The following is a 27,882-nucleotide window of genomic DNA, read 5'->3' as shown; positions in this document are numbered from 1 at the left end:
ACATGAAAATAAACGTAAATATGACGATACAATAATTCTGGTAGCCGTTTCGAGACGCTCGCACATTTTCAGTATCATATAAAACACCGGAACGAACAGACGATCGTTGCCAAACAGCAAATTTATAGCGAACATTACTTTTCAATTTCTTTCCAACGTCACTGCGCATCACCATCCGTATCGCCTTGCTCGGAATGGAATTAAAGCTACAAAATATCAACAATACATAAAGTAAGTTCAGTTAGAATTATTTATATAGTAAAATGTAATAAATAGGTAAAAACAACGAAACTTGCGAGTTTGGTCCTTTTTGTTTAAATTCTGAAAGAAAGTTACGTAAAGTGATTAAAAAATTTTTATCGAATAAAAAATAATAATATCCACCGCAATAAGATATAAATTATTTTTACTAAAATATATAGTGTATATTTTATATATAATAATTTCAAATTATTAAAAACTATATTACAAAAATGTTATTTCTTAAGTATTTTAATAATTCTTTTTAACTCGTAAACTTTACAAATAGATGAAAACAACGAAATTCGCGTGTTTAGTCCTTTTTGTTTAAATTCTGAAAAAAGTTACGTAAAGTGATTACAAAAATTTTATTGAATGAAATTTTTATGTCTTCTAATACCCCAATCTTGACAAAAAATCATAGATTTACTGAGATAATTTCTTTCTAATAATCCGTATGTCTAAAATGATCGAAACGTACATTATGTAAAAAAATCTTGATTTGCTTTAAGAAAAAGTTAAAAAAAATAAAATCCGTGGCAAAACAATATTTTCTCCATTTTCTAATATGATACAATTACTTGAAATTGAAAGAAATCCACTTGAATGAATGTTTCAAATATCAATTGTATAAAATAATAAAAATTTGAATATAATATTATTTTTTAGTTATACAATACAAATAATAAAAAAAAATTAATATAATTAATTAAAAATGTTAACATACAAATCTATACATATGCGCAGACACACATACTATAGGCACTCAGGTAAGCAGAATCATAATAAACACAAGACGAGGAAGACACATACCAATATCAAGAGACACGGTAGTGTCTCGCGACCAGTTAAGGGCGTAGCGGAGACACCGTGTATCTTAACGCGAGTCGGACATTTGAGTCTTTATAATATTTCGAATCCTCAATAATGGCTGAAGCAATCGAGTTTATACTAGACTTAATCGATAGATTGAGTTCGAATTATATAATAAAAGTGTCTTTATTTCTGCTCTACGTGATTTGTAAGCAGAGATATATAAATGCAAAGTCGAAATATGAAAAATTTCTATTAAGAAACGTCCCCGTCATCATTATCATCATTATCATCATTATCATCATCATTATCATCATCGACCACGCATACATAGTAGTATCGTGCTACACGTATTCACACGTATACAACACATGCGCACACATATATCACACGTACACAACACATGCAAGATGCATGTAGTGGTAATTTTGTCCATCTCGCACGTTTTACAACAGATGGCGATAGTGGCGCTCCGCCATATCGGCAGTGTGCGGGGTTATGTTGGCTAACTCTCTCTCTCTCTCTCTCTCTCTCTCTCTCTCTCTCTCTCTCTTTCTCACACACACACGCACACACACACACACTCTCTCATTCTCACTCACTCACTCACTGTTCGTCTTGTGTACTTATTTAGTACATTCATGATCGGCAGCGTGCGGGGTTATGTTGGCTAACTCTCTCTCTCTCTCTCTCTCTCTCTCTCTCTCTTTCTCACACACACACGCACACACACACACTCTCTCTCATTCTCACTCACTCACTCACTGTTCGTCTTGTGTACTTATTTAGTACATTCATGATTAAACATCTATATGCATTAATGTGAAATTTACTTACAATTAGTTTACTTGAAATATTCAATCTCTAAAGTGTTTATCTTATAAGATAGACAAAAAATCTGAGTAAATAATAAGAAAAAAAACAAGGATTATTATTATCATAATTTTTTATCAATTAAGTACTCTCAACTATCCAATAATTAAATAAATACGCACAAATGTGCGCGCGTGTACACACATACACCTATTGATATTAAAGAGATTGAAGGAGAGGAAGGAGAAGATAAAAATTTAAATATTCACATATATTTTCAAATATTATATATGAATATATAGTTTACATATCTAATTAATAATGAATTTCTAATTATATTAAACATATCAAAATAAAGACATACATGTATTTATCAAATGAATAAAATTATTGAATACAGACTTAAAAAATTTATTAAACATAGACTTAAAAAATTAATTAATTAAACATATTCCAAATTTAGAAAAAATAAACTTTATTTATATATGCAACAGCTTTTTAAACTAAATTTTTAAATTCTATTTTATATTAGACAATTATCTCAATCAACATCTACGTCCACATTAGCTGCACTGCAGACTACCTCTACAGCCACATTATCTGCTCCGCGGATATAGCGTTATGCCAATACGATACATTACATGTACTTACTTACTTGCCTTTACTGTACCAACTCTTGTTCTTTCCACGTAATCATGTTTTTACAGTTATCGTTTGCTGTATATCTTCCAGCAAACTTTATTTCGTGTGAAGTGTATTTAATTAATTAAATCTCTGCGAAAGATTGAGAAGATGAAGGGATAATTCAAACTATGAAGACATGGTTACATGGAAAAGACAAGAGTTGATACAATAATAAAGACATACATGTATTTGTATCCTGCTGGCATAAGGTTATAGAAGTTGATTGAGATTGAAAAATAATAATGAAAATAATTAAAAAAAGGAAATATTCAATCATCATTTAAAAGCATATTTGAAATCTGTAGAATAAACAGTTTTTGCAAAAAATGTGGAGCATTTGAGCTCTAGTAAGTCTAAAAATAAATGTAAACATCAATTAATAATAACTGATGTTATATATATATTATATATATAAACCAATTTGTTGCAATATTCACTATAAAAGGTTGTAAGGGTAAGATGGCTAAAAGTGAATAATTTAAAAGATAGTTAACATAATTTTACATAAACTGAAATATTTCATAAAATAAAATATTTGTAATATTTCGAAGTTTATGTAAGATTATGTAAAAATTATATCTTTACAACTTTTTATAGTAAATATTGCGAGTTAAATCGATTTATATGAGAAAAATTAAGGTAATTCTATTTTGAAAATATAAGTGATCTTTAAATAACCTTGAAAATCGCCGTTTAGGAAAAAGTCTGTGTCAACTTTTTCTTTTTCGAAATCCTGCAACTTTTATCTAAATTTAATAGAAAATGTATAAAAAATGCTCGACATTAGTACACACACACACACACATATACACACACACACACACATATGGGTAAATTTATATAAATAGGGTGCTTTAGGAAGAATGATCAGGATTCTAGGATATGATTGTACACATCATTTTAAGCAAAGAAGTTTAGATAAACATGTTTAATAATTGTTCTATTCCGGTCATAAAAATATACAAAAATGAATGATATAATCTCTAAAAACTCACCTTTAAAAAAAGGTAAAAAAAGGCGACCAGTTAAGGGCACGCCATTAACAAAAATTATCCATTGCAAACCCATGTAGAATCCTATCCTATTGCAAACCCATGTAGAATCCTATGAAAAATTAATCATTGCAAACCCATGTAGAATCCTAGGCAAAATTAACCATTGCAAACCCATGTAGAATCGTACCCATTGCAAACCTATGTAGAATCCTATGAAAAATTAACCATTGCAAACTCATGTAGAATCCTATGAAAAATTAACCATTGCAAACCCATGTAGAATTGTATTAAAAATTATCCATTGCAAACTTATGTAGAATCCTACATTGCAAACCCATGTACAATAGAATTGTATGAAAAATTATCGATTATAAACCCATGTACAATCGTAACAAAAGTAATGAAATAAAAAAAAAATTGCGCCAAGTGAAAGTAGAAACTTGTACCAGTGGAAAAATAAAGTTGCAGACATATGTAGAGTCGTATAATGAATCAGTAAAAATTTAAATTTGCAAATGTAGAATCGTACCATAAAAAAACTTATCTTTTAAAAAAAAAGATAAACAAGATGCCAAGTCCATGCGCCATGTGAAAAAGAAATAAAAAAGTTTTAGTTAAAAAAACTGGGCGCGCTGCTAAGTTTCAAAATTACAATGCACCTTAAAGTAACATTAATTAATTTAAACACAAAACATATTTTAACTGTAATGAGTTTAAAAGTAACAATTTAATTTTAATATTGTTAGAATATTATTTAGCAGCGCTCCCAGTTTTTTTAACTAAAATTTTTTTATTTCTTTTTCACATGGCGCATGGACTTGGCATCTTGTTTATCTTTTTTTTTAAAAGATAAGTTTTTTTATGGTACGATTCTACATTTGCAAATTTAAATTTTTACTGATTCATTATACGACTCTATATATGTCTGCAACTTTAATTTTCCACTGGTACAAGTTTCTACTTTCACTTGGCGCAATTTTTTTTTTATTTCATTACTTTTGTTACGATTGTACATGGGTTTATAATCGATAATTTTTCATACAATTCTATTGTACATGGGTTTGCAATGTAGGATTCTACATAAGTTTGCAATGGATAATTTTTAATACAATTCTACATGGGTTTGCAATGGTTAATTTTTCATAGGATTCTATATGAGTTTGCAATGGTTAATTTTTCATAGGATTCTACATAGGTTTGCAATGGGTACGATTCTACATGGGTTTGCAATGGTTAATTTTGCCTAGGATTCTACATGGGTTTGCAATGATTAATTTTTCATAGGATTCTACATGGGTTTGCAATAGGATAGGATTCTACATGGGTTTGCAATGGATAATTTTTGTTAATGGCGTGCCCTTAACTGGTCGCCTTTTTTTACCTTTTTTTAAAGGTGAGTTTTTAGAGATTATACAGATGTACATGAAAATAAACGTAAATATGACGATACAATAATTCTGGTAGCCGTTTCGAGACGCTCGCACATTTTCAGTACCATATAAAACACCGGAACGAACAGACGATCGTTGACAAACAGCAAATTTATAGCGAACATTACTTTTCAATTTCTTTGCAACATCACTGCATATCACTATCCGCATCGTCTTTTCCATAGTTTAATTAAAACTACAAGATATCAACAATATATGTAGTGAGTTCACTTAGAATTATTTATATAAAAGATGTAATATATTTAAATCTGTTCATTGTCTTGAATTTCTTTATTGTTTTTCTATAGATATATACACTGGAGTTGTTAAAGGATTGCTGTCATATAAAATACATGTATGGTGTGATAGCAATCTTTTTTTTTCCGTGGCATGTACGCAACTGTTTCTTGTGAGAGAATCAGTTCAAAAGGAATTAATTAATTTAATAAATAGAGTGTTTTTCAAACAATATTAGCAATATTGTATAACACTGTATGACCCAGTTACAGCGGTTAACATCATACAGTTAAAATATTGTATATCGTCGTTCTGCGTCACTTCGCAGATACCAACATTTTTTACATTTTTTTACTATTTTCTTATGGTAAAAGTATCTTCTACTATTTTACAGATCGTTGACCTCGTCAGCCTCTTCTAGTCGAGATATTGTGTAACAATATTGTGCCATCCGTGAATAGAGTTAAAAATGTTAAACGTGAACCTATGTTTGATTTCTATTTTGAGATGCATTCTAACGCTTCAAATACTCAATCAACCTGTACACACAAGTAAGACTTTTATTTATCAGATGGTCAGTGTTGTGTTTAAATGATTTTAAAATTAACTGGATAAAGCTGAGATAAAAATATGTAAATTTATCTTAGAAAAAATAAAGATGATTTTGTTTTAAATTTATCTAGATAAAAAATAAAATTATGTGGCGATTCATCTAAATATTTTCTTGATAATATTATTTTTAAAACCGCTTATGTAAACACAATTACAAAAAAATTTAAATTATAAAAGGTATATATAAAATTATATTCATATTTTTATTTATAAATTGTTATCGCCTACTACTTAAGCTTTATTACTTAAGTATCTTTATGTGCTATGACTTTAAACCAAAAATTATCTGAACATTAGTCTAGATAATTTAATAAAAATAACACTCTTTTTATCTAAGATGCAGCTATAGATAAAAACATATTTTTATTATCTATATAAAGATAAAATAATGTCAAAATTTTAACTAGATCCTTTATATAATTTTATTTAGATAACAGCAAACCCTGGCTATGACTCTAAATCAAATTATCTGAACATTATTCTAGATAATTTAGTAATGATAACACTTAATTTTTTTATCTAAGATGCAGTTAAATATTTTTATTATCTATTTAAAGAAAAAAGAATGCCAAAATTTTAGCTATATAATTTCATTTAGAGAACAGCAAACACTGGCGACATAATTATTGCTTAAGTTCTACTAATTAATAATTTTTATGTTATAACTCTAAACCAAATTATCTGAATTTTAATAAAGATAACCCTTTTTTTCATCCAAAATGTAGATATAGAAAATATATATTTTTATTATTTATCTAAAGATAAAATAAAATTTTATCTAGATGATCATCTATATAATTTTATTTAGATAACAGCAAATACTGTAGATGGTATATAATTCAAGCAAAAGAGGCCCGAATTGTGTACCCGAACCGTTCCGTTACTGGAAATCATTTAAAGTCCTCTAATACAGTGAGCTTTCCAACGAAAAACGCGCAAATAAACACACAAAATGTCGCGCGATCGTTTATCAAATAGAACAATTTCCGATTTATAAAATTCCGTATACCACAATCAATTGCACATTGAATTTATTTATATCTCCTTGCCCGGGAAAGCTTCTCCGCAGACTTGTGTATTACCGTTTCAGCACGCGTGGATCGCTATTTTTATTTGTTCCGCAATTCCGCGAAAAAATTTGCATTTATACAGGGTGTCCATTAAAATCGCGGATGCATAGCTACGAGCCAGTTCTTCTAAACACGAACTAGCGTCAATATAGTAAGTCTATAGTCAGTGCTTGCCTTTATGTGTAACATTGTGGTAGTCTAGCTCTTAGATACGTATACTATCAAGGCGCTAGCTAACATTTGGTAGAAAATAACAGAAAAAAATTGTGCGTTGCGTAGATAACACGAATTTTATAAAAATATGTATATATATTGGGTGTAAAAATTACTAGACCCCCTAATAATAAGGAGATTCCTGAGGTCATTTGAAGACGATTTTTCCTCGGCAAAAATGTCGAGGGTCCAATAATTTTCGAGTTATAAGCGATTGAAGAAAATTGTAACGGTTCACCTTTCCCGACGCCGCGGATCGGCTCGCCGGTTCCAGGATTCGGGAGGAAGGGGGAGATTCAGACTCGCTTATTCCTTATTAACAATACTTTGGTTTATTCAAAAAGAAACAAGTAAACAAAATGATTGTTGGCATAAAGCCTAAATAGAGAAACTTACTGACTACTCGGTATAAACGAAATGTTTGTTGGCATAAAGCCCTATATAGAGAAACTTACTGACTATTCGGTATAAACGAAATGTTTGTTGGCATAAAGCCCTAAATAGAGAAACTTATTGACTACTCGGTATAAACGAAATGTTTGTTGGCATAAAGCCCTAAATAGAGAAACTTATTGACTACTCGGTATAAACAAAATAAGGAGGCGTATAGCCTGTAGCGGTGTCCGGAAAAGATTTACAAATTACCCGGTATAACTTAGAGATACGGTGTACGGAGGCGTATAGCCTATGGCAGGAAGAAACCGGAAACCGGGAAACCCGGCGTAATGACGAGAAACCCGTCACCCGGTGTATAGCAGGAAGAGACCGGAAACCGGGAAACCCGGCGTAACAACGAGAAACCCGTTGCCCGGCGTGTAACAGGAAGAGACCGGAAACCGGGAAACCCGGCGTAACAACGAGAAACCCGTTGCCCGGCGTGTAACAGGAAGAGACCGGAAACCGGGAAACCCGGCGTAACAACGAGAAACCCGTTGCCCGGCGTGTAACAGGAAGAGACCGGAAACCGGGAAACCCGGCGTAACAACGAGAAACCCGTTGCCCGGCGTGTAACAGGAAGAGACCGGAAACCGGGAAACCCGGCGTAACAACGAGAAACCCGTTGCCCGGCGTGTAACAGGAAGAGACCGGAAACCGGGAAACCCGGCGTAACAACGAGAAACCCGTTGCCCGATACTAAAGGTAGGAGGCCAGAAACCGGGAAACCCGGCGTAACAACGAGAAGCCCGTTGCCTGGCTAGGAGGTCTGGAGCAGGACTGGTGCCGGCTCATCCGTCGAGCCGGCTTATATACCCTGCCGGCGGTTCCCCCACTCTACCTCGAGGCTGTGGTGGGGGTAACGCCGGCGTCGTAGTGGGGCGCCTCTGGGGGTTGTAGTGGGGCGCCCCTGGGGTAGGGTGACCCGTGTATCAGTTATGATTTTGTGCTTAGGGGCGCCTTAGGCGCCATAGCCTCAAGTGGCGGGCGGGTGATCGGCCCGCGAGGCGTTAGTAACGGCTACGCCGTTACACTACCCCCTCCCTAGACGGCGGATCGTACAATTGGTACTCCGGATCCATGTTTTCGTAGGGCTGTTCCAGTTGGTCTAGGGGTGAATATCCCCCGGCGCGCCGCATCATGGTCAGGACCTCGGTGGCGTACTTTTGGAAGGACTCTTTAGAGCGTTGTTGACGTCCCTGGATCGTCCTTTTCATCTGTCTCTCATACCCGTTTGGCAGGTATTGCTGGCGGACAGCTTGGCGAAAGTCGGCCCAGCTGGCTATGGTATCGCGGATGTTGCGATACCACAGCAGGGCGTCTCCCCGTAAGAGTTCGGGTAGCCCTAACAGCATCTGGGCGTCGGTGTAGCCGTAGCCCAGGCACAGCTCTTCCGTACGCTCGAGGAATGCCAGGGGGTCCTTGCCCTCGAAGTGGCACCCCCATTTTCGGATCTGGTCCATGATCCTGGCTGGTTCAACAGGTGTCGGGGTGGTAGCTTCTTCGTCTTTGGTTGGGCTTCCGGTGGCCATTTCGACGTTGATAGTGGGCACAGGTAGGTGAGTTCGAAATAGCGCGGGGTTTTGCCCGACAAATCGGCGGAGGCGTCGGCGGACCTCGTCTAAAGTTCCTTGGCTATCGATTCCGTGTCTTTTGGCCAAGGCAATAGCTTCGGTTTTTGATAATTGATTTACCCACGCGGGCATCTGGATAGGCTTAAGCGAGTCGGGATCTCCACTGGGCAGGTCCCTGTTCGGGCGCCATGTAACGGTTCACCTTTCCCGACGCCGCGGATCGGCTCGCCGGTTCCAGGATTCGGGAGGAAGGGGGAGATTCAGACTCGCTTATTCCTTATTAACAATACTTTGGTTTATTCAAAAAGAAACAAGTAAACAAAATGATTGTTGGCATAAAGCCTAAATAGAGAAACTTACTGACTACTCGGTATAAACGAAATGTTTGTTGGCATAAAGCCCTAAATAGAGAAACTTACTGACTATTCGGTATAAACGAAATGTTTGTTGGCATAAAGCCCTAAATAGAGAAACTTATTGACTACTCGGTATAAACGAAATGTTTGTTGGCATAAAGCCCTAAATAGAGAAACTTATTGACTACTCGGTATAAACAAAATAAGGAGGCGTATAGCCTGTAGCGGTGTCCGGAAAAGATTTACAAATTACCCGGTATAACTTAGAGATACGGTGTACGGAGGCGTATAGCCTATGGCAGGAAGAAACCGGAAACCGGGAAACCCGGCGTAATGACGAGAAACCCGTCACCCGGTGTATAGCAGGAATGAGACCGGAAACCGGGAAACCCGGCGTAACAACGAGAAACCCGTTGCCCGGCGTGTAACAGGAAGAGACCGGAAACCGGGAAACCCGGCGTAACAACGAGAAACCCGTTGCCCGGCGTGTAACAGGAAGAGACCGGAAACCGGGAAACCCGGCGTAACAACGAGAAACCCGTTGCCCGGCGTGTAACAGGAAGAGACCGGAAACCGGGAAACCCGGCGTAACAACGAGAAACCCGTTGCCCGGCGTGTAACAGGAAGAGACCGGAAACCGGGAAACCCGGCGTAACAACGAGAAACCCGTTGCCCGGCGTGTAACAGGAAGAGACCGGAAACCGGGAAACCCGGCGTAACAACGAGAAACCCGTTGCCCGATACTAAAGGTAGGAGGCCAGAAACCGGGAAACCCGGCGTAACAACGAGAAGCCCGTTGCCTGGCTAGGAGGTCTGGAGCAGGACTGGTGCCGGCTCATCCGTCGAGCCGGCTTATATACCCTGCCGGCGGTTCCCCCACTCTACCTCGAGGCTGTGGTGGGGGTAACGCCGGCGTCGTAGTGGGGCGCCTCTGGGGGTTGTAGTGGGGCGCCCCTGGGGTAGGGTGACCCGTGTATCAGTTATGATTTTGTGCTTAGGGGCGCCTTAGGCGCCATAGCCTCAAGTGGCGGGCGGGTGATCGGCCCGCGAGGCGTTAGTAACGGCTACGCCGTTACAAAATTAAGCTTTTCGTCAAATTATAACTTAAGCCTTATTATACCTTATTATTATATTATACATTATTGCTTATTATAAATTATAAATTAAGCCTAGTGAAAATGAAATATTAACAAAATCACAATTTTTATTTTAGTAGAATTTTAATTTAATTAAGATTTAGTTACAAAGATATACATGGTAAAAATTGGAAACATGCAAAAAATGATGACCTTTCTCTCGACATTTTTGCTGAAGAATGTAATTTTGGGATACTCTATATATATAATTTTACATACCTATATAAAAATCTAAATATGTTGTAACTTTTCGTAATACTTAAAATTTAACCATGCATAGTAATTAATATTGTATATTTTTCTTTTTCAAAGGAATGACATTGAAAAGTATCCGTTTGTTGATATAATTGTACATACATATATCTTGTGTAATAAAATTTATTAGATGTACAGATAGCAAAATGATTTATAAAAAAAATTAATTTTGTTAAATAAAAAAATTTTTTATCTGCGACAAGACGGATTTTGTTTGCAATATCAAACAATTTGTTAATAGTAGTCTTATTGCTGTTACAATGTATATATTTAATAAGAGCGACGTTTTCCTTTTAGCACACAAAATAATTATTTATATATCTTTAAATTTATCAAGATACGAACTTTATTTTAACATCGCTTAGCTTTCAGATCATAATAAGAGAATATCTATATATGTTTTTATATAAATACTTATTTTTCGCAATAAATTAGCCAGAGCATAAATCTTTCAGAGCTATCCGCATTGTCGAACAGAGTAAAAGTAGATGTGTCTGAAGGGACATTAATCGGCATCGTCAAGGAAAGCAAATATAACGATTCTTACAATGCCTTTCGTGGAATACCATATGCTAAGCCTCCAGTGGGTGATCTCAGATTTCAAGTAAGTACAGAGAATGATTATTGAATATTAGTATCTGGATTATAAATATTACTATCTTTGTAAAAAAGTTTTACTTTAACAAGTGATACAAACTGTTTATTAGATAATTTTATAAAACATAAAAATTACAGTAAATTACAAATAATTAGAAATAAAATCGGTTATACAAGAGGAATGATCTTTTACATAATTTTAGGACATAATTGTACATATCATTTTAGACAAAAAAATTATTATAAACATATGTCCTATTTTGAACAAAGATATTACGTATTCAGTTTTAAGAATGACTATATTCATTAACTTATTAAAATCAGAAAGAAATATTTTTATCAAATAAAAATAAATAAATCAAATCAAATAAATAAATAAAATAAATAAATAAAAATATTTAAATTTAATAAGGAAAACAATTAGATATTTAAAGACAAGGCTCGTGTGATATTATAAAATTAAGATTTAGAAAGACAGGGCCAACTATAACGAGCATATTAAATTAGTGAGAGATGTAATGTCTACACATAATTGATTTATTTCTTAGTAGATACAATGATAATAAAAATAATAAAACGTTTCGGCTGTTACCTCAGCCTTCTTCAGTAAATATAAAAACAATAAAAATTCTTTTAAGAAAAATTATGACATATTACGCATTAGAGTCTATTTTTTAATGAACATTTTGGTTTAATAAGTCGATGAATTTAAATTGGGTTACGCTTATAACATTTATTAAATAAAAATAAATAAAAATAAATAAAATCAAATAAAAATATTTCTTTCTGATTTTATTCACGCCTTGGCCTAATCACGGCGTTATTTGCTAACATCTACTTAAAGGTAAATGAAAAATATAAGATCGAAAAAATCTAAACAGCTTAGTTGGTAACAGCAGTCGCCCGGAAAGTGAAAGACGCGGGTTCGATTCCCGCTTCAGCGACTTTTCGGACCTATATTTTTCGCGCCTATTTCTCCATATGTAAGTTTCGAGATTAATTTATATATGGAACTTAGTGATCTCAAACCAAGAGATACAGTTCCGAATAATTAATTTTTCGTGCTTTGGCTCTGTTAGCCGATTTAAAAAACATCATATTTATATTATTAAAATCAAATTCTATGAAATTTTAAACTTGCAATATATTTGAATAATTAATAAACGTTTTTCAATTAATTAATAATAATTTTGGCATGAATTAACATGCCGAATTTTTATTATGTAAATAATTAAAATTGTACATAATAGAAATTCGGCTAACTAATATTATGTACATACATAATGGAAATTTTGCAAATCGATATTTAAAACATAATAGAAATTTAAGAATTAAAATTATGTACACAATATAAATTTAAGAATAAGTTATGTATGCAATAAAATTATGTACGTAATAGACATTCAGCAAATTAAAATTACGCACATAATAGTAAATCGGTAGCTGGTTGAAGTTTGGAACGTTCCAGGAGCGATTTTCTAAAAACGGGTTTGTTGCCATTACCCTTTTACATAAAGCAAGTTCTGAGGGCCAAAAACAAAGTACAGAAACGATTAATGCAATACACGCGTCGGAAGACACCCTTATACTCGAAAAACCACCCCTAAAATCAAATAAAATATTCTTGCACCTCAACAAATGAGTTGTCGCTCTTGTGCTGTTGCATAAAGGAGCTCCTAAAATCCTTACACAACACACAAGAAAGTACGATTCGATACATGCGTCGGAAGACACCCTTACTCTCGAAAAACAACCCTTAAAATCACTTAAAAAATCCTACATCTCAACGAATGATTTATCGCTCTTGTGCTGTTGCATAGAGGAGCTCCTAACATTCTTACACAACGTACAAAACAGTACGATTCTATACATGCATCGGAAGACACCCTTATATTCGAAAAACAACCCTTAAAATTACTTAAAAGATCCTACATCTCAACGAATGATTTGTCGCCCTTGTGCTTTTGCATAGAGGAGCTCCTAACATTTTTACACAACGTACAAAACAGTACGATTCGATACATGCATCGGAAGACACCCTTATACTCGAAAAACAACCCTTAAAATCACTTAAAAGATCCTACATCTCAACGATAATATATATATATATATATATATATATCGAAACTACGATATATATCGAAACTGTATGCATTAAGATGACGATACTTGAAAACTATTTTGTTAGTTGTAAAGAGGGGTAGAAGAAATAAATTTTTATGCGATTGATTAAATTTTATTGAACATATTTTATCCATGGTCGAAAACCTTTGGCACACAATAAGCATCTATACTTTGCATTTGGATCTGTCCAGTTTGTTGTATCATTAAATTTCCTTTTAAGACACAATTGATGTGCCCAACGTCGACAAGTATTGCACATTACTAAAGATATTTGACGATCGTTGAAACAATATTGACAAACGTCTTTCATACATCTAGATGACGTTAATAAGGATTCGGCAATTGTAATTCGATATTGTGCAGGATTAAAATTTTCATCAAATGATTTGTCGCGTATTATACAGTCTAGATAATATATAACATATGTTCCACAATTAAATGTATCCTTTTGAAAAGGCCTATTATTACATGTTATTTCGCGCCACGATCTATCACATGTTTTCACCAGACTCATCTATCAAAGAGGTTTCCTTTAAATAATTTTTAAATACTGTAATCGCTCGTTTCTTGTCAGAACTTTCGGTATATTTTGGATCTAAGTGTAAAATTGTATTCTTGTAACAATCAAAAATTAAAAGATGCCAATGAAATAAATATAAATAAGGTATTAACATTACACCGCTAATAGGATTTTTTATATTGTACATGCGCCAATGTGCACTCTTAGATGTTTTATAGGAATTTCCTATCATATAGTTTGAATGATTTGTAGAAACATATATAAAGTTAGCAGAGATGCTGTTTAGTAAGGTAATTGCGAAATAATCAATAATCTTGCCTTCAATCCAATTTTCATTTTTTAAAGTTCAAAATTCTTCTGCAATAAGATTATAAATATCAAATTCTGTTACTGATGCATTTGTTATTGATCCATATTGTTCAATTGTAAATGTAGAGTCTGGTGATTTCATATAATATTCGACATCCAAAAATAACCCATTTTTAAGGACATTTGCATGAGTAGAACTTTCGCTTAAGTTCAATTCTGATAAATCTATTGTATTTTTATTTGATATAGGCGTACTTGTACGAAAGTTATACTTTCTAGCTATGCGTCCTAAGGAGCGAGCTTCAAAATAACTGTACAAAGGTTTTTACTTTTTTTGCCACGTTTCTTCTATTAATTCATTATTTGTGTCTTGTGTATTACAATATTTAATATTACGTTTTCTGCGTTTTATAGATATATTCAATTTCAATTCAGCGCATACTTGTGTTGTATAATCTTTCATTTTTTTAACAAAACGTCCAACTTTTAAGTTTACTTCATCATTTAAAACATTTTTTTTTACAATATTAAAAAAACTTTCAACATTCGCATTGCTTAATCGAATTTTATCAGGTGTAACCAGTTTTAATAGTAACGCAGACCACATTGGAACAAAAGGCATGTAATGACTTGTAATGTAATCTGCAATTTCTGGAGCATAGTATTTATTATCTTTTACACTATTTTTTTCAACAGTATTTTTTAAATCGCACAATTTCGATATGTATCTTTTAAAAAATGGCGAATTAATGAAAATTCGACCTTCTGGCTCATTATTGTCTACAAAGTCTGCGTCACGTTCAAAATCTGAGTTTACATCGTGTATTTCATTCTCAAATTTATATTTTAAAGCATAAAATTTTTTCATATCAATAATACTATTATGAGCCTCTTTGTTAGATGATGTCAATAATAAGATCATAAAATTTTCATAACAATAATCTAAATCGTTTAAAGTGTTACAATGTATCAATATACCCATGCACTCTAATATGAGACTTTTATTTTTAATACTTTTCGAAAATTTGTTAGAAATAGTAGACAAAATGCGCTTTTGAAAGTGTGCACAACAGCTATGTACAACAATTAAGTTTGAACGTATTATTTCTTCCTTATTAAGCGTTATGTAAACTTCTTCTAAATATTGTGATACTGTTAGTGTATTCCACTCGTTTATAATTGCATTAATTAATGCCCAACTCCAGTCGACAACGATAACTGAGAATAATGGCCAGCTAAAACGTTTAGTTGGCAAAAAATGTCGGAATGTTTTCAAAAATATGCTAATTGCATTAATATCGTGTACTGCGGTTATCATTTCAGCTACTGGAAGTATAGTACCATTCTTATTAACAACGATTGCATAATATAGAATGCGTTTGCACTTTATACCTTTTGGTTTACGGATAATAGAGCCAGTAGCATCAAAATGAATTATAATGTCATTTTTATCCAATACATTAATTTGTTTCTTTGTATACATATATACATGGAATGGCAAACCTACATTTCGTATATATGGATCATTAGATTCTTGATCTATAATATATTTCTGAAATAAATCAGATAAATCGTATGAAGAAAGATATGAGTCATTTTTTTTATTTTCCTCAGATTTTGCTTTTTGATAAGTACTAAGTCTACGCAATTCTTCAAAATATCCATCATTAGCAAGTTCATGATCCATATTTTCGAGGACAACATTCGAGGAGATATATAATTCATTTTTAACTTTGCCTGATCTCGCGATTCACCTTTTAAATAAAAAAAAATAGGTGGTTCTTTGTGCAATATTTCAGTACATTTTGTACTTGAAACAAATACATCAACAATAGCATTATTTAAATTCTCTATATCAAACTTAAATTGTTGTACATGACTGATGTATCTGCATTTTGCGTATGTTACTAAACAATCACTGTTACGTCGTATTCCGCCATAAAACTTTAACAGACATGGAAAATGTAGCAAATGTACCATATTGTATTGTATTATTTCTCGTATTTTATCTCTGTTAATGATTTCATATTCGTTAAAAATGATATTTTGTTGAATATGAAATCGTCCTTGCAAAATGGAAAATTTCTTTTGTACTTGTAAGTTCACGTTCTTTTGATGAAATTGTATGGAACTATCATTATTGTCGCTTTTACTATTAAATGTATTATCGCTATTACTTACGCAATCTATGTTATTTTCGCATTGCATATCAACATCAGTCAACTTTTTCTTGTCATTTTTTTTATAAAATTGTATAGAACTGTCACTATTGTCACCTTTACTGCTAAATGTATTATCACTATTATTCACGCAATCTATGGTACTTTCGCATTGCATATCAATATCAGTCAACTTTTCCATGTCATTTTCATTAAAAAGTAATTTACGCGTCGATCTTACAGTACATCGCTGTGGTGTAGCTAAACTATTGTGTAACGGTTCATAATTTATTTTGTGTAACGTTTCATTACAACGTTTTGAAGTAGTCTCTTCATGTACAGATTTTGTCATAATATTCGTTGTATCTTTGGATCGAGATTGTAATACATTTAGTACAATACTTCGTATATTTCCCTGATTGTTATTCCATATCCTTTTATAATTCAAGAATTTCTTTCGATCAAATTTTTTTTCTGTTTTTGAAATAGCTGGAAAAACAAAAATGCATAAATGTAAAATTAGATATAAAATTAAACAAATACATAAATGTAAAATAGAAAAATTTTTATAATAAACTTACTAGAAGAGGCCGCGTGATGTTGCTCTCAGATTTAGATCAACTTTTTACTATTTGTAGGGGGAGTGCCCTGCGTGCATACCTAAAATGTTAGGTGTAGATGGCCAGCCATTCGTTAGTAATTAACAAAGAAACATTTTATGTCCGGTAAATTTCTATATTCTAACTCAATTTGCAAGGTATTCCCCAAACACTACGAACTTTTTAATAATTTTTTCGTATTCAGGAAGTCAAAATCTACAAACAACACTATTCCTTCTACTTAGACTTTTGGAGGCAAAAATCGATCATTTTTTATTATCTTCTCTCAGCTAAACTAGAATGTAAAAAAAAGTGATCGATTTTTTTGTAAATTTTGACCTCCTGGATACGAAAAAATTATTAAAAAGTTCGTAATGTTTAATAACACTTTGCAAATTGAGCTAGAAAATAGAAATTTACCTGACATAAAATGTTTCTTTGTTAATTACTAACGAATGGCTGGTCATCTACACCTAATATTTTAAGTGTACTCAGGACACCTCTCCTCTTCTTACAAATGGTAAAAAGTTGATCTAAATCCAAGAGCAACATCACGCGGCCTCTTCTTGGTAGTGAAAGAAATTATAACTTTAAGTATGTAATTAAAATTTTTCTATAAAAAATTATTATTAATTAAAAAGATAACATTCTTATCTCTTTCTTCTGTAAATTCTTTTCAGTTTATATATATATAATATTTAAAAGAAGACACTTACTAATTCGCAAACAGATCCTTTCCCACAAAAATCAAAGTTAATATCTTCTATGGAATTCATCAAATTACATAATATTTCTGCAAATCTCCTTATTTCAATAGAGTTGATTTTTTGTAAATTATCCATTTTACTGTTTGGATAGCAATATTAATCACAAAGTACGTATAAATGCATACGCAACAACATAACACTTTTGATATATAATAAACCTTCTATTATATTTCGAAAAAATAAAATTTTCACAGAGAATCAAGCATTTGTGCTACACAACACCGTAGAAGCCACCGTTTTTAGAAAATCGCTCCTGAAACGTTCCAAACTTCAACCAGTTAAACCGGTGAATTAAAATTATGTACATAATAAAGATCGATGACATAAACAAAATTATGTGCATAATAGAAACTCGGCAAATTAAAATAATATTAATTAAATTTAATCACAAATTGTAAAACTGACAAACAACTTGGTTGTGATTCAAGCCGCGAAACAAACTTCGAAACAAGCAGCCATCGCGGAAAAAACTCTTAATACTTCGATTAAAATTAAATTTACTTAGTTAACATATCTTTTTTTAAAGAAAGGGTTTATGACTTAACGATATCGCCAAATTTAGAACAGATCCCAATTGGCTTTGATTAAACAACAGAGATTTTCAAGACATCTGAATCTTCTATTAGTAAATCTGTTGAAGAAGATCGTAATATTCAAAATAATGAGAAAAACAAATGCTTATCCCGTTTCATATCTCATTTTGTATTGCATGTGTATCTGTTACTACAAGTGTTTGTTGTAATTTTTTAAATTTTACATATTTATTGTAGGCAGTGTTGTGCTTATTGTTAGATGATTTATAATTAGCAAAATAAAGATGAGATGAATATGTAAATTTACCTCATCGTTAGATAAAATTAAAATGATATTGTTTTAAATATATAAAAGATAAAATTATGTGGCGATTTATCTAGATAACTTCCAAATAATATAATTTTTAAGATCGTTTATGTAGACACAGTTATAAAAAAAGTAAATTATAAATGGGATATAAAAATATATTCATACTTTTATTTCTAAATTTTTATCGCTTCTTGCTTAAGTTTCTAGTAATTAATTATTTTTATATATATGCTATGACTCTAAAACAAATTATCTGAATAATTTACGAAAGGGTTATGATTAGTAATTAGTACTTTCTTTCATCTAAGATGCAAATATAGATCATACACCTTTTTTATTATCTATAACAAGATAAGAGTGCGCCAAAATTTCATATAACTGATCATCTATAAAAATATATTTAGATAAAAAACACTGATTGTAGGATCCGCAACCACCAGAACCATGGTCCAGCGATAGAGACGCTTTGTCTTACGGATACAATTGTCTTCAAGTGGATATGAACGACACAGTCTGCAACGAAGACTGTCTCTATTTGAACGTGTATACCAATGATATGACGACTTCAAAGAAAAACGCTGTGATGGTGTGGATACATGGTGGAGGCTTTTTTGTGGGAGACAGCACCTCGGCTTTGTACGGTCCCGATTATATCATGCGGAAGGATGTGGTACTCGTCACCCTGAATTACAGATTAGGTGTTCTAGGTACATTATTAATTAACTCAAAATCATTTTATGTCACTTGCGTTCAATAATCTACCTTTTTTTTTAAGTAAACACATACACACGCATTCTACTTTCCACGATCCAAATAATTTACGTCTATGTATGATTTTTTTAAACTACCAATTTTAAAACAATAATCAATTATCATAACTTTTTAATAAATGTTTTTTTTTAACAATTGTCGAATTATAAGTAATTAAAAAAACTCGTGAAATCAATTTATTTAATTGTTGAAATTTTTATATATTTACATAATTTATATAAATAAATAAGGAATATTAAATAATCGGCCAAACTAACACAGATTAAAAGTTCGAACATGTGGTTGTGGTTCTTTTCAAGTGAAAAACGTTAAAAACATTTTAACCACATGGTCAAAACGTCGTGAAACTTAATTAATTTTAATTTGTGCTAGTTTGGTCGGCTATTTAATATTCCTTATTTTACTGACTAGCGAATACGAATATTTAAGACTTGATAGTAAACTTTACTAAACGTATTAACGACATGTTTCTCTCATTCTCTCTTTAGGTTTTCTCAATTTTGATGAGAAAATGGCAACAGGAAATCAGGGCTTAAAAGATGTAGTTATGGCGTTAAGATGGATTAAAAGAAATATATTGCAATTCGGTGGAGATCCCGATAACGTCACAATTTTTGGTCAAAATGCGGGTGGAGTAATGGTTCATTATTTAACTATTTCACCGTTAGCTAAAGGTACGAATCAACAGGACATAATATTAATATACATATATTAAGAATATTAGAAACACATTTTACACAAAAAAAAATTTAAAACATTTTATAGATTTGCTGTAGCAAAAAAATTTTTAATAAGATTTTTTTTTCATTCTAACTTAAATTTCGATTGCAAACTATATAATATCGACGTTTTAAAACATCGTAGAAAATTACTTAGAAGATACCTAATAACATCTTTCAGTAAAAAAATATCGATTCTAAATTGAGAATTGAAAATTAAAACCACGCTAATTAATTTTATGTGTCACATCGAGTCAAAGAGGAAAAATGTAAAAATCTCATGATAAAATCATATTAAACTTCAAGTGTCAATTATATTATGTGCACATGTGTGCTTAACAGGTTTATTTCATAAAGCAATATGTCAAAGTGGTGTCATGACAGTTCCTTGGGCTTTCACTGAACAAGACGATGCTATCAATAACGGTCTGATGTTAGCTCAGAAGCTTGGTAATGCGACTTTTGATCCGGAAGACGCCTTGAAATTTCTGAAAGACATAGACGGAAGAAAATTGATAGCAGCGGAGGTCTTTTGACGCTCTATTACGATTATTGCAATAATAATGTTCGATGAATTACTATAAACTATTTTTTTATATTAAGAATATTATGTTCTTGCAGATTGGCTTAGATATTTTGCTTGCATTTACGCCGACCGTGGATTCCAAGTCATCGAATCCTTTTTTACCAGAAAATCCATTGCAATTATTACGTAATGGAATTGAAATACCAATTATGTTCGGATATAATAACCAGGAAGGCAATTGTTTCATTAATGCCACTTTTGTCGGCCGTAAATATATATATTTGCTTTTGCTTTTCATTATTACACATTATTAATTATTAGTATATCATGAATCACTATTTTATGTAGAATTTTCATAGAAAAACGATCTGCAATATTTTGAAAATGTTTTGATGAACATAGAATGTTATAATAAATTTAATCAATATTAATAATTAATAGCACAAAATATATTAATAGCAGTACAAAATAATTATTAATTATTTATTAATAAAACCGTTTTGTTTCTACGTAATAGAGCTACATATATATTTATAATACCTAAATAAGAAATCATTATAGAAATTAAAAATTAAAATTAAAATTAAAATAAATAAAATCAAATAAAATTAAAATTAAAATCGTTATAAAAATTGTTTCAGTGTTAAACAACGAGACTTTAAAGGAAATTGATTATGATTTCAAGAAAGCCATATATCCTAGAGTTTTGCGTCAATTACCACAACTTGGGATCACGGTACCAGAATTACGATCATTGTATTTTGGTAATAAAACAGTGTCGGAGGAAACTATAAATTATCTTTCTGATTTTATCGGCGATCAGCATATCTATAGAGGCATTATACAAGCAATTGATACTCAAATGAATTCTAATGTTAACGAGTCGACTTACTTGTACAAATTTTCGTACAAAAGTGAAACCTCTCCTGTGAAGAAAATATTTTTTCAAAAACCGCTTTCAGGTATTGCGTTGTTAATTAAAATAGAACTATGTAAGAATCAAATTAATATTACAGTTAGAAAAGAAGTAAACGTGAAATTTTTTTCTACATATGATTGTAAAAAGACACACGTAGTTCTGGAGAAATTTGATTTAAAAAATTTAGAGAACATTTAAATATAAATTTTATAATGCACTTGTAATGTATGGAAAAAATTATCAACGTTTGAAATTAATTTACGTAACAATATTTTGCAGGTACATCTCACTTCGAGGAACTGGGCTATTTATTTTATCCTCATATAGGAAAAACATTCGGTGTGTTACCATTTGCACGTGGTACGCCGGATTATAAAATTATGGAATACTTAACGCAGATGTGGACAAATTTTGCTAAAACGGGGTACCGTAGACTTGACATTTCTTATACGAATATTTACTGTGACATCGTACAATCACGTAATAATAATCAATTACACATTTATTGCAGAAATCCAACACCTTCTTCAGCTAATTTTACATGGTCTCCAGTGAAAAATGGAACTACGTATGATTATTTAAATATTATTAAAAAACCTCGAATGAAGATTCTTATTAAAGGAAACCAACGATGGGATTGGGAGAACAGACTTAAATTATCAAAAGGTTATACCAAATTCGAACAATTTTCTACCACACAGAACCATTCGTTAACTATACGAAACTTTACACAGACCTATAGTATGAGATAAAATAAAAAGAAATCTAACTCTAAAATTAAATTCCTCCGAAAAAAAACCTTTTAGTTCAAAAACTGACAAACTAACATAAGACTGACAGTGAGAAACAGATTGATGTGTCAATGGAGATCATTTGGAGACGATTTTTTCTCGGCAGAAATGTCGAGGCACCAATAATTTTCGAGTTATAAGCGATTGAAAAAAATTAAGTTTTTCGTTTAATTATAACTTAAGCCTTATTATACCTTATTATTATACATTATTACTATAATTATAAATTAGAAATTAAGCCTTGTGAAAATGAAATATTAACAAAACTACATTCTTTATTATAATAGAATTTTAATTTAAGATTTAGTTACTAAAATATATGTATGTACATGGTAAAAATTGGAAACAGAAAAAATTATGACATCCCTCTCGACATTTTTGCTGAAGAATATAATTTTGAGATACTCTGTATATATAATTCTATATACCTGTATAAAAATCTAACCCTTATAGAAATTTATCACTAGTAACACCAATTTATCTCTTATTTTGAGTGCTTATTCACTTATTTCGAGTACTTAAATTATTGTATTTTATTATTTTAAGTACTCGAAATAAATGATTAATTGGCGTTACTAATGTTAAATTTCTACAAGGGAACTACGTTGTAACTTTTGGTAACACTTAAAATTTAACCATATATAGCAACTAATATATTTTTCCTTTTTCAAAAAAATGACATTGAAAAGTATCTGTTCATTGTTATAGTTGTACATATATCTTGTACAATAAAGATTAGTAGTTGTTGTACAGATAGCAAAATTATTTATAAGGAAAATTAATTTTGTTAAATAAAAAGATTCTTTATCTGCAACTAGACAAATTCTGTTTGCAATATTAAAGAATTTGTTAATAGTAGTTTTATTGCTGTTACAATCTATATATTTAATAGAAGCGACGTTTTCCTTGTACCATACAAAATAATTATTTATAATGTCTTCATATTTATGAAGATACGAACTCTATTTTGACATCGCGTAGTTATTGGATCACAATAAAAAAATGTCTATATATGTTTATATAAAAGTACTTATTTTTCGCAATAAATTAGCCAGAGCATAAATTTTTCAGAGTCATCCTTCGCTGCATCGTCGAACAGAGTAACAGTAAATGTGTTTGAAGGGACATTAGTCGGCATCGTCGAAGAAAGCATCTATGGTTCTTACAATGCCTTTCGTGGAATATCATATGCTAAACCTCCAGTGGGTGATCTCAGATTTCAAGTAAGTACAGATAATGATTATAAATATTACCATCTTTGTTAAATGTTTCACTTTGACAAGTGATACAAACTGTTTGTTGGATAATTTTATAGGTGTAACATTTTATCCATGTAACATTTAGCCCTAGTCTCCCCTACTTTTCGAACGTTGGAAAAAATAGAAATGTAAAAAATATAGTAACTTTGTTTAAACTTTATCTTTATAGAAAAACACGCATTCTTAGAAAATAATAACTTCTAGAAACTTTCAAAAAGTTACAAGAATAATATGCACTCGTGACCTTATGCAATATAAGGTATATCCAATAGAGGTAGACAAATGAATTCGATAATTTATTCCTTCTCATTAATTTTTTTAAAATACTAGAACAACAAAAGCGCGCTACGAGCGCGCGCCACATTTCTCAATTTTATATTAACTTTTAATACTTTAGAACTTGCCGAAAATACATTTTTCCTAATATTAGTATTATTCTTCCTAATATTAGTTTATTTTTCATATTAGTTTTGTTTTTCCTAATATTAGTTTTATTTTTCCTAATATTAGTATTATTTTTCTTCATATTAGTAGTATTTTTTCTCAGGTTAGTTTTATGTTTCCTCAAGTTAATTTTTCTCCTAATATTAGTTTTTAATATTAGTTAACTGGCAAAAAGAAAAGAAACTGCAGTAATTCTCTCCCAAAGAATTTAAAAAAGTTTTTAGTGCTCTGCATTTAAGCATCTAAAAAACTATAAAGATTTTTTTACATAATATATATTCAGCCTAATTATATTTATTCAAGTGTTATTATACAATATTGTATAAAAATCAGATAGTTTACAATAAAAGTTTAGTTTGCGATTACAAAACAATCTCGATTTCAGATAATTAAATTAGGATCAAATTCAAAAACTTCTTTAATTTGCCTTTTTTAAATTTCTCTCGAATTTGTGATATATAATTTATTCTGTAAATATATATTAAATTTAATTTTTTAATAGCATAACAAAGCATTCGACCAACGACTCTAACGAGTGCCGAAAAGTTCAAACGACGTCAATTCTTTTTAACTGCTAGTCTGAGAACGAACATTTTTTTTCTCAACGCTTACACACAGTGTTTCGACCGAATAAGAATAAAATGTTGCGATTGAGAATGGCAGAAACGTTACATTACGTAAATAATTATACGAAGAAAACTGCATACATGTCTCTCTCTCTCTTTCTCTCTCTCTCTCTCTCTCTCTCTCTCTCTCTCTCTCTCTCTCTCTTTCTCTCTCTCTCTCTCTCTTGCTCTTCCCCTCCCTCCCTCTCTTTTAAGTAGATAGAATAAATAATTTTTGTATTTTGTAATGTATAAATAATTTTGGAATTTAAAAATCTAAATTTTAGATTTATTTATTTAACAACATATTTGATAAAGAATCAAATCGGTTCCGGACAGTTGTGACATGTTACTTGTTAAGGTGCAAATAAACAACGCGTGACTCGGCGAGTTTCGCGCAGCTCGTGCAAGCTCGTCAATTCGTCTTATTATAAACCTTTATTGTTCTCACGGCGCGTTAATTCGCGAATCCCGCGCCGCTGGTCGTGCTGTATGAACTTTAAAGAAACCCATTTGTCATTTAAAAATGTCTTGTCAACGAGAACACATCATTTCTTGTGCAGCAGCTTGCTACGTATTAATGAGTGGTGATTATTTTTTAAAGAAAAAAAACGTAGAAGACGATGGTGGATGGTATCATTAAATAAAAGTCGGGCTATGTAAGTTTTATATATATTCACTTATAATGTTTTTGAAACGTACAAATGATTTATACCATTTTTAATAATTATGTGACTTATTACAGATATAACGCGACCGACATGCTATACGATTTAATTAAAAAACTTTCTGGTAAATTCCAATTTTTCTGTACAATGTCAACAGCAGATTTTGTGAATATCTACTTAACAAATGTAAAAATTCCCCTACTGATTCATTTGACCAATCCATTGCGCTTTGCACAAACCACGAATCTATTCGAGCCTGTGTGAATGCGTTTACGGGACAAGCGACAAGCGGCGTGTTTCTTTTGACTCGTATGTACTTATCGACGATCAACGGAAAAGACGCGCCGCGCCAAGCCTTCTCGCGTTATAAGTCTATTCACACGACTCGCGGCGCGGCAAGTCCCGATCCAGACTCGCCGAGTCACGTGTCGTTTATATGCACCTTTAGATAAGATTAAGATTATTTTGTTTTAAATATATCTAGATAAAAGATAAAATTACATGACGATTTATCTAGATAATTTTTGGATAATATTGTTTTTAAGATAGCTTATATAGACACAGTTATAAAAAAAAGTAAATCATAAATGGGATATAAAAATATATTCATACTTTATCTTTAATTTTTTAATTTTTTAAATATGTATAAATAATACATATTTTTATTATCTATATTAATATAAGAGTGCTGCAAAATTTTATCTAATTGATCATCTATAAAATTTTAATTAGATAACAAACACTGATTGTAGGATCCGCAATCACCAGAATCATGGTCCAGCGACAGAGACGCTTCGTCTAACGGAAACGTCTGTCTTCAGATGGTAACGAACATTGTCATAGGCGAAGAAGACTGTCTCTATTTAAACGTGTATACCAACGATGTAATATCTCCAAAGAAAAATGCTGTGATGGTATGGATACATGGTGGAGGCTTTTTTGTGGGAGACGGTACCTCGTTGTATTACGGTCCCGATTATATCATGCGGAAGGATGTGGTACTCGTCACCCTGAATTACAGATTAGGTGTTCTAGGTACATTATTAATTAGCTCAAAATCATTTTATGTTACTTGCGTTCAATGTTCTACCTTTTTTTAAGTAAACACATACACACGCATTCTACTTTCTACGCTCCAAATAATTTACGTGTATATATGATTCTTTTAAATTACCAATTTCAAAACAAAAATCAATTATCATAACTTTTTTATAAATTTTAACGTTTCATTACTTTTTTTATAAATTATTTTTTCATTAACAATTGTCGAATTATAAGTAATTAAAAAATTCGTGCAATCAGTTTATTTAATCGTTGAAATTTTTATATATTTATATAAGTTTTATAAATAAATTAGGAATTTTAAATAATCGGCCAAACTAGCAAAAATTTAAATTTATTAAGTTTTGCGACGTTTCGAATATGTGGTTGTGTGGTCCTTTTCTAATAAGAAACGTTAAAAACATTTCAACTACATGGTCAAAACGTCGTGAAATTTATTAATTTTAATTTGTGCTAATTTGGTCGGCTATTTAATATTCCTTATTTTACTGACTAGCGAATACGAATATTTAAGACGTGATAGTAAACTTTACTGAACGTATTAACGACATGTTTCTCTCATTCTCTCTTTAGGTTTTCTCAATTTTTATAAGGAAATGGCGACAGGAAATCAGGGCTTAAAAGATGTAGTTATGGCGTTAAGATGGGTTAAAAGAAATATATTGCAATTCGGTGGAGATCCCGATAACGTCACAATTTTTGGTAAAAATGCGGGTGGAGTGATGGTTCATTATCTAACTATTTCACCGTTAGCTAAAGGTACGAATCAACAGGACATAATACTAATATACATATATTAAGAATATTAGAAACACATTTTACACAAAAAAAAATTAAAAAATTTTATAGATTTGCTGTAGCATAAAAATTTTTAATAAAATTTTTTTTTTCATTCTAACTTAAATTTTTCGATTGCAAACTATATAATATCGACGTTTTAAAACATCGTAGAAAATTACTTAGAAGATACCTGATAACATCTTTCAGTAAAAAAATATCGATTCTAAATTGAGAATTGAAAATTAAAACCACGCTGATTAATTTTATGTGTCATATCGAGTCAAAGAGGAAAAATGTAAAAATCTCATGATAAAGTCGTATTAAACTTCAAGTGACAATTATATTATGTGCGAATGTGTGCTTAACAGGTTTATTTCATAAAGCAATATGTCAAAGTGGTGTCATGACAGTTCCTTGGGCTTTCACTGAACAAGACGATGCTATCAATAACGGTCTGATGTTAGCCCATGATCGTGGTAATGCGACTTTTGATCCGGAAGAGGCCTTGAAATTTCTGAAAGACATAGACGGATGAAAATTGATAGCAGCGGAGGTCT

The 27,882-nt window shown here is 31.6% G+C and overlaps 2 protein-coding genes across 2 annotated transcripts; both read left to right on the top strand.

Moving 5' to 3' along the window:
* The first annotated feature begins 93 nt into the window (after positions 1–93).
* LOC114933672 (juvenile hormone esterase-like) lies at positions 94–23,828 on the top strand. Its single transcript, XM_085479951.1, has 12 exons — positions 94–231; positions 5,607–5,763; positions 11,319–11,467; positions 19,206–19,488; positions 20,041–20,226; positions 20,614–20,798; positions 20,893–21,064; positions 21,439–21,759; positions 21,996–22,140; positions 22,228–22,382; positions 23,579–23,730; positions 23,823–23,828. The coding sequence occupies exons 2-12, from the start codon at positions 5,682–5,684 to the stop codon at positions 23,826–23,828; spliced, it is 1,836 nt and encodes a 611-aa protein (XP_085336077.1). The 5' UTR covers positions 94–231; positions 5,607–5,681.
* Positions 23,829–24,866: 1,038 nt separating this feature from the next.
* Positions 24,867–27,860, top strand: LOC114933669 (juvenile hormone esterase-like). Its single transcript, XM_085479950.1, has 4 exons — positions 24,867–24,887; positions 26,236–26,518; positions 27,119–27,304; positions 27,694–27,860. The coding sequence occupies exons 1-4, from the start codon at positions 24,867–24,869 to the stop codon at positions 27,858–27,860; spliced, it is 657 nt and encodes a 218-aa protein (XP_085336076.1).
* The last annotated feature ends 22 nt before the right edge of the window (positions 27,861–27,882 follow it).

Source organism: Nylanderia fulva, unplaced genomic scaffold (genome assembly GCF_048542155.1).
Source record: "Nylanderia fulva isolate GAGA-0341 unplaced genomic scaffold, ASM4854215v1 Scaffold134, whole genome shotgun sequence".
NCBI classification, from domain to species: Eukaryota; Metazoa; Arthropoda; class Insecta; order Hymenoptera; family Formicidae; genus Nylanderia; species Nylanderia fulva.
This window is presented reverse-complemented; position numbering and strand designations above follow the sequence as displayed.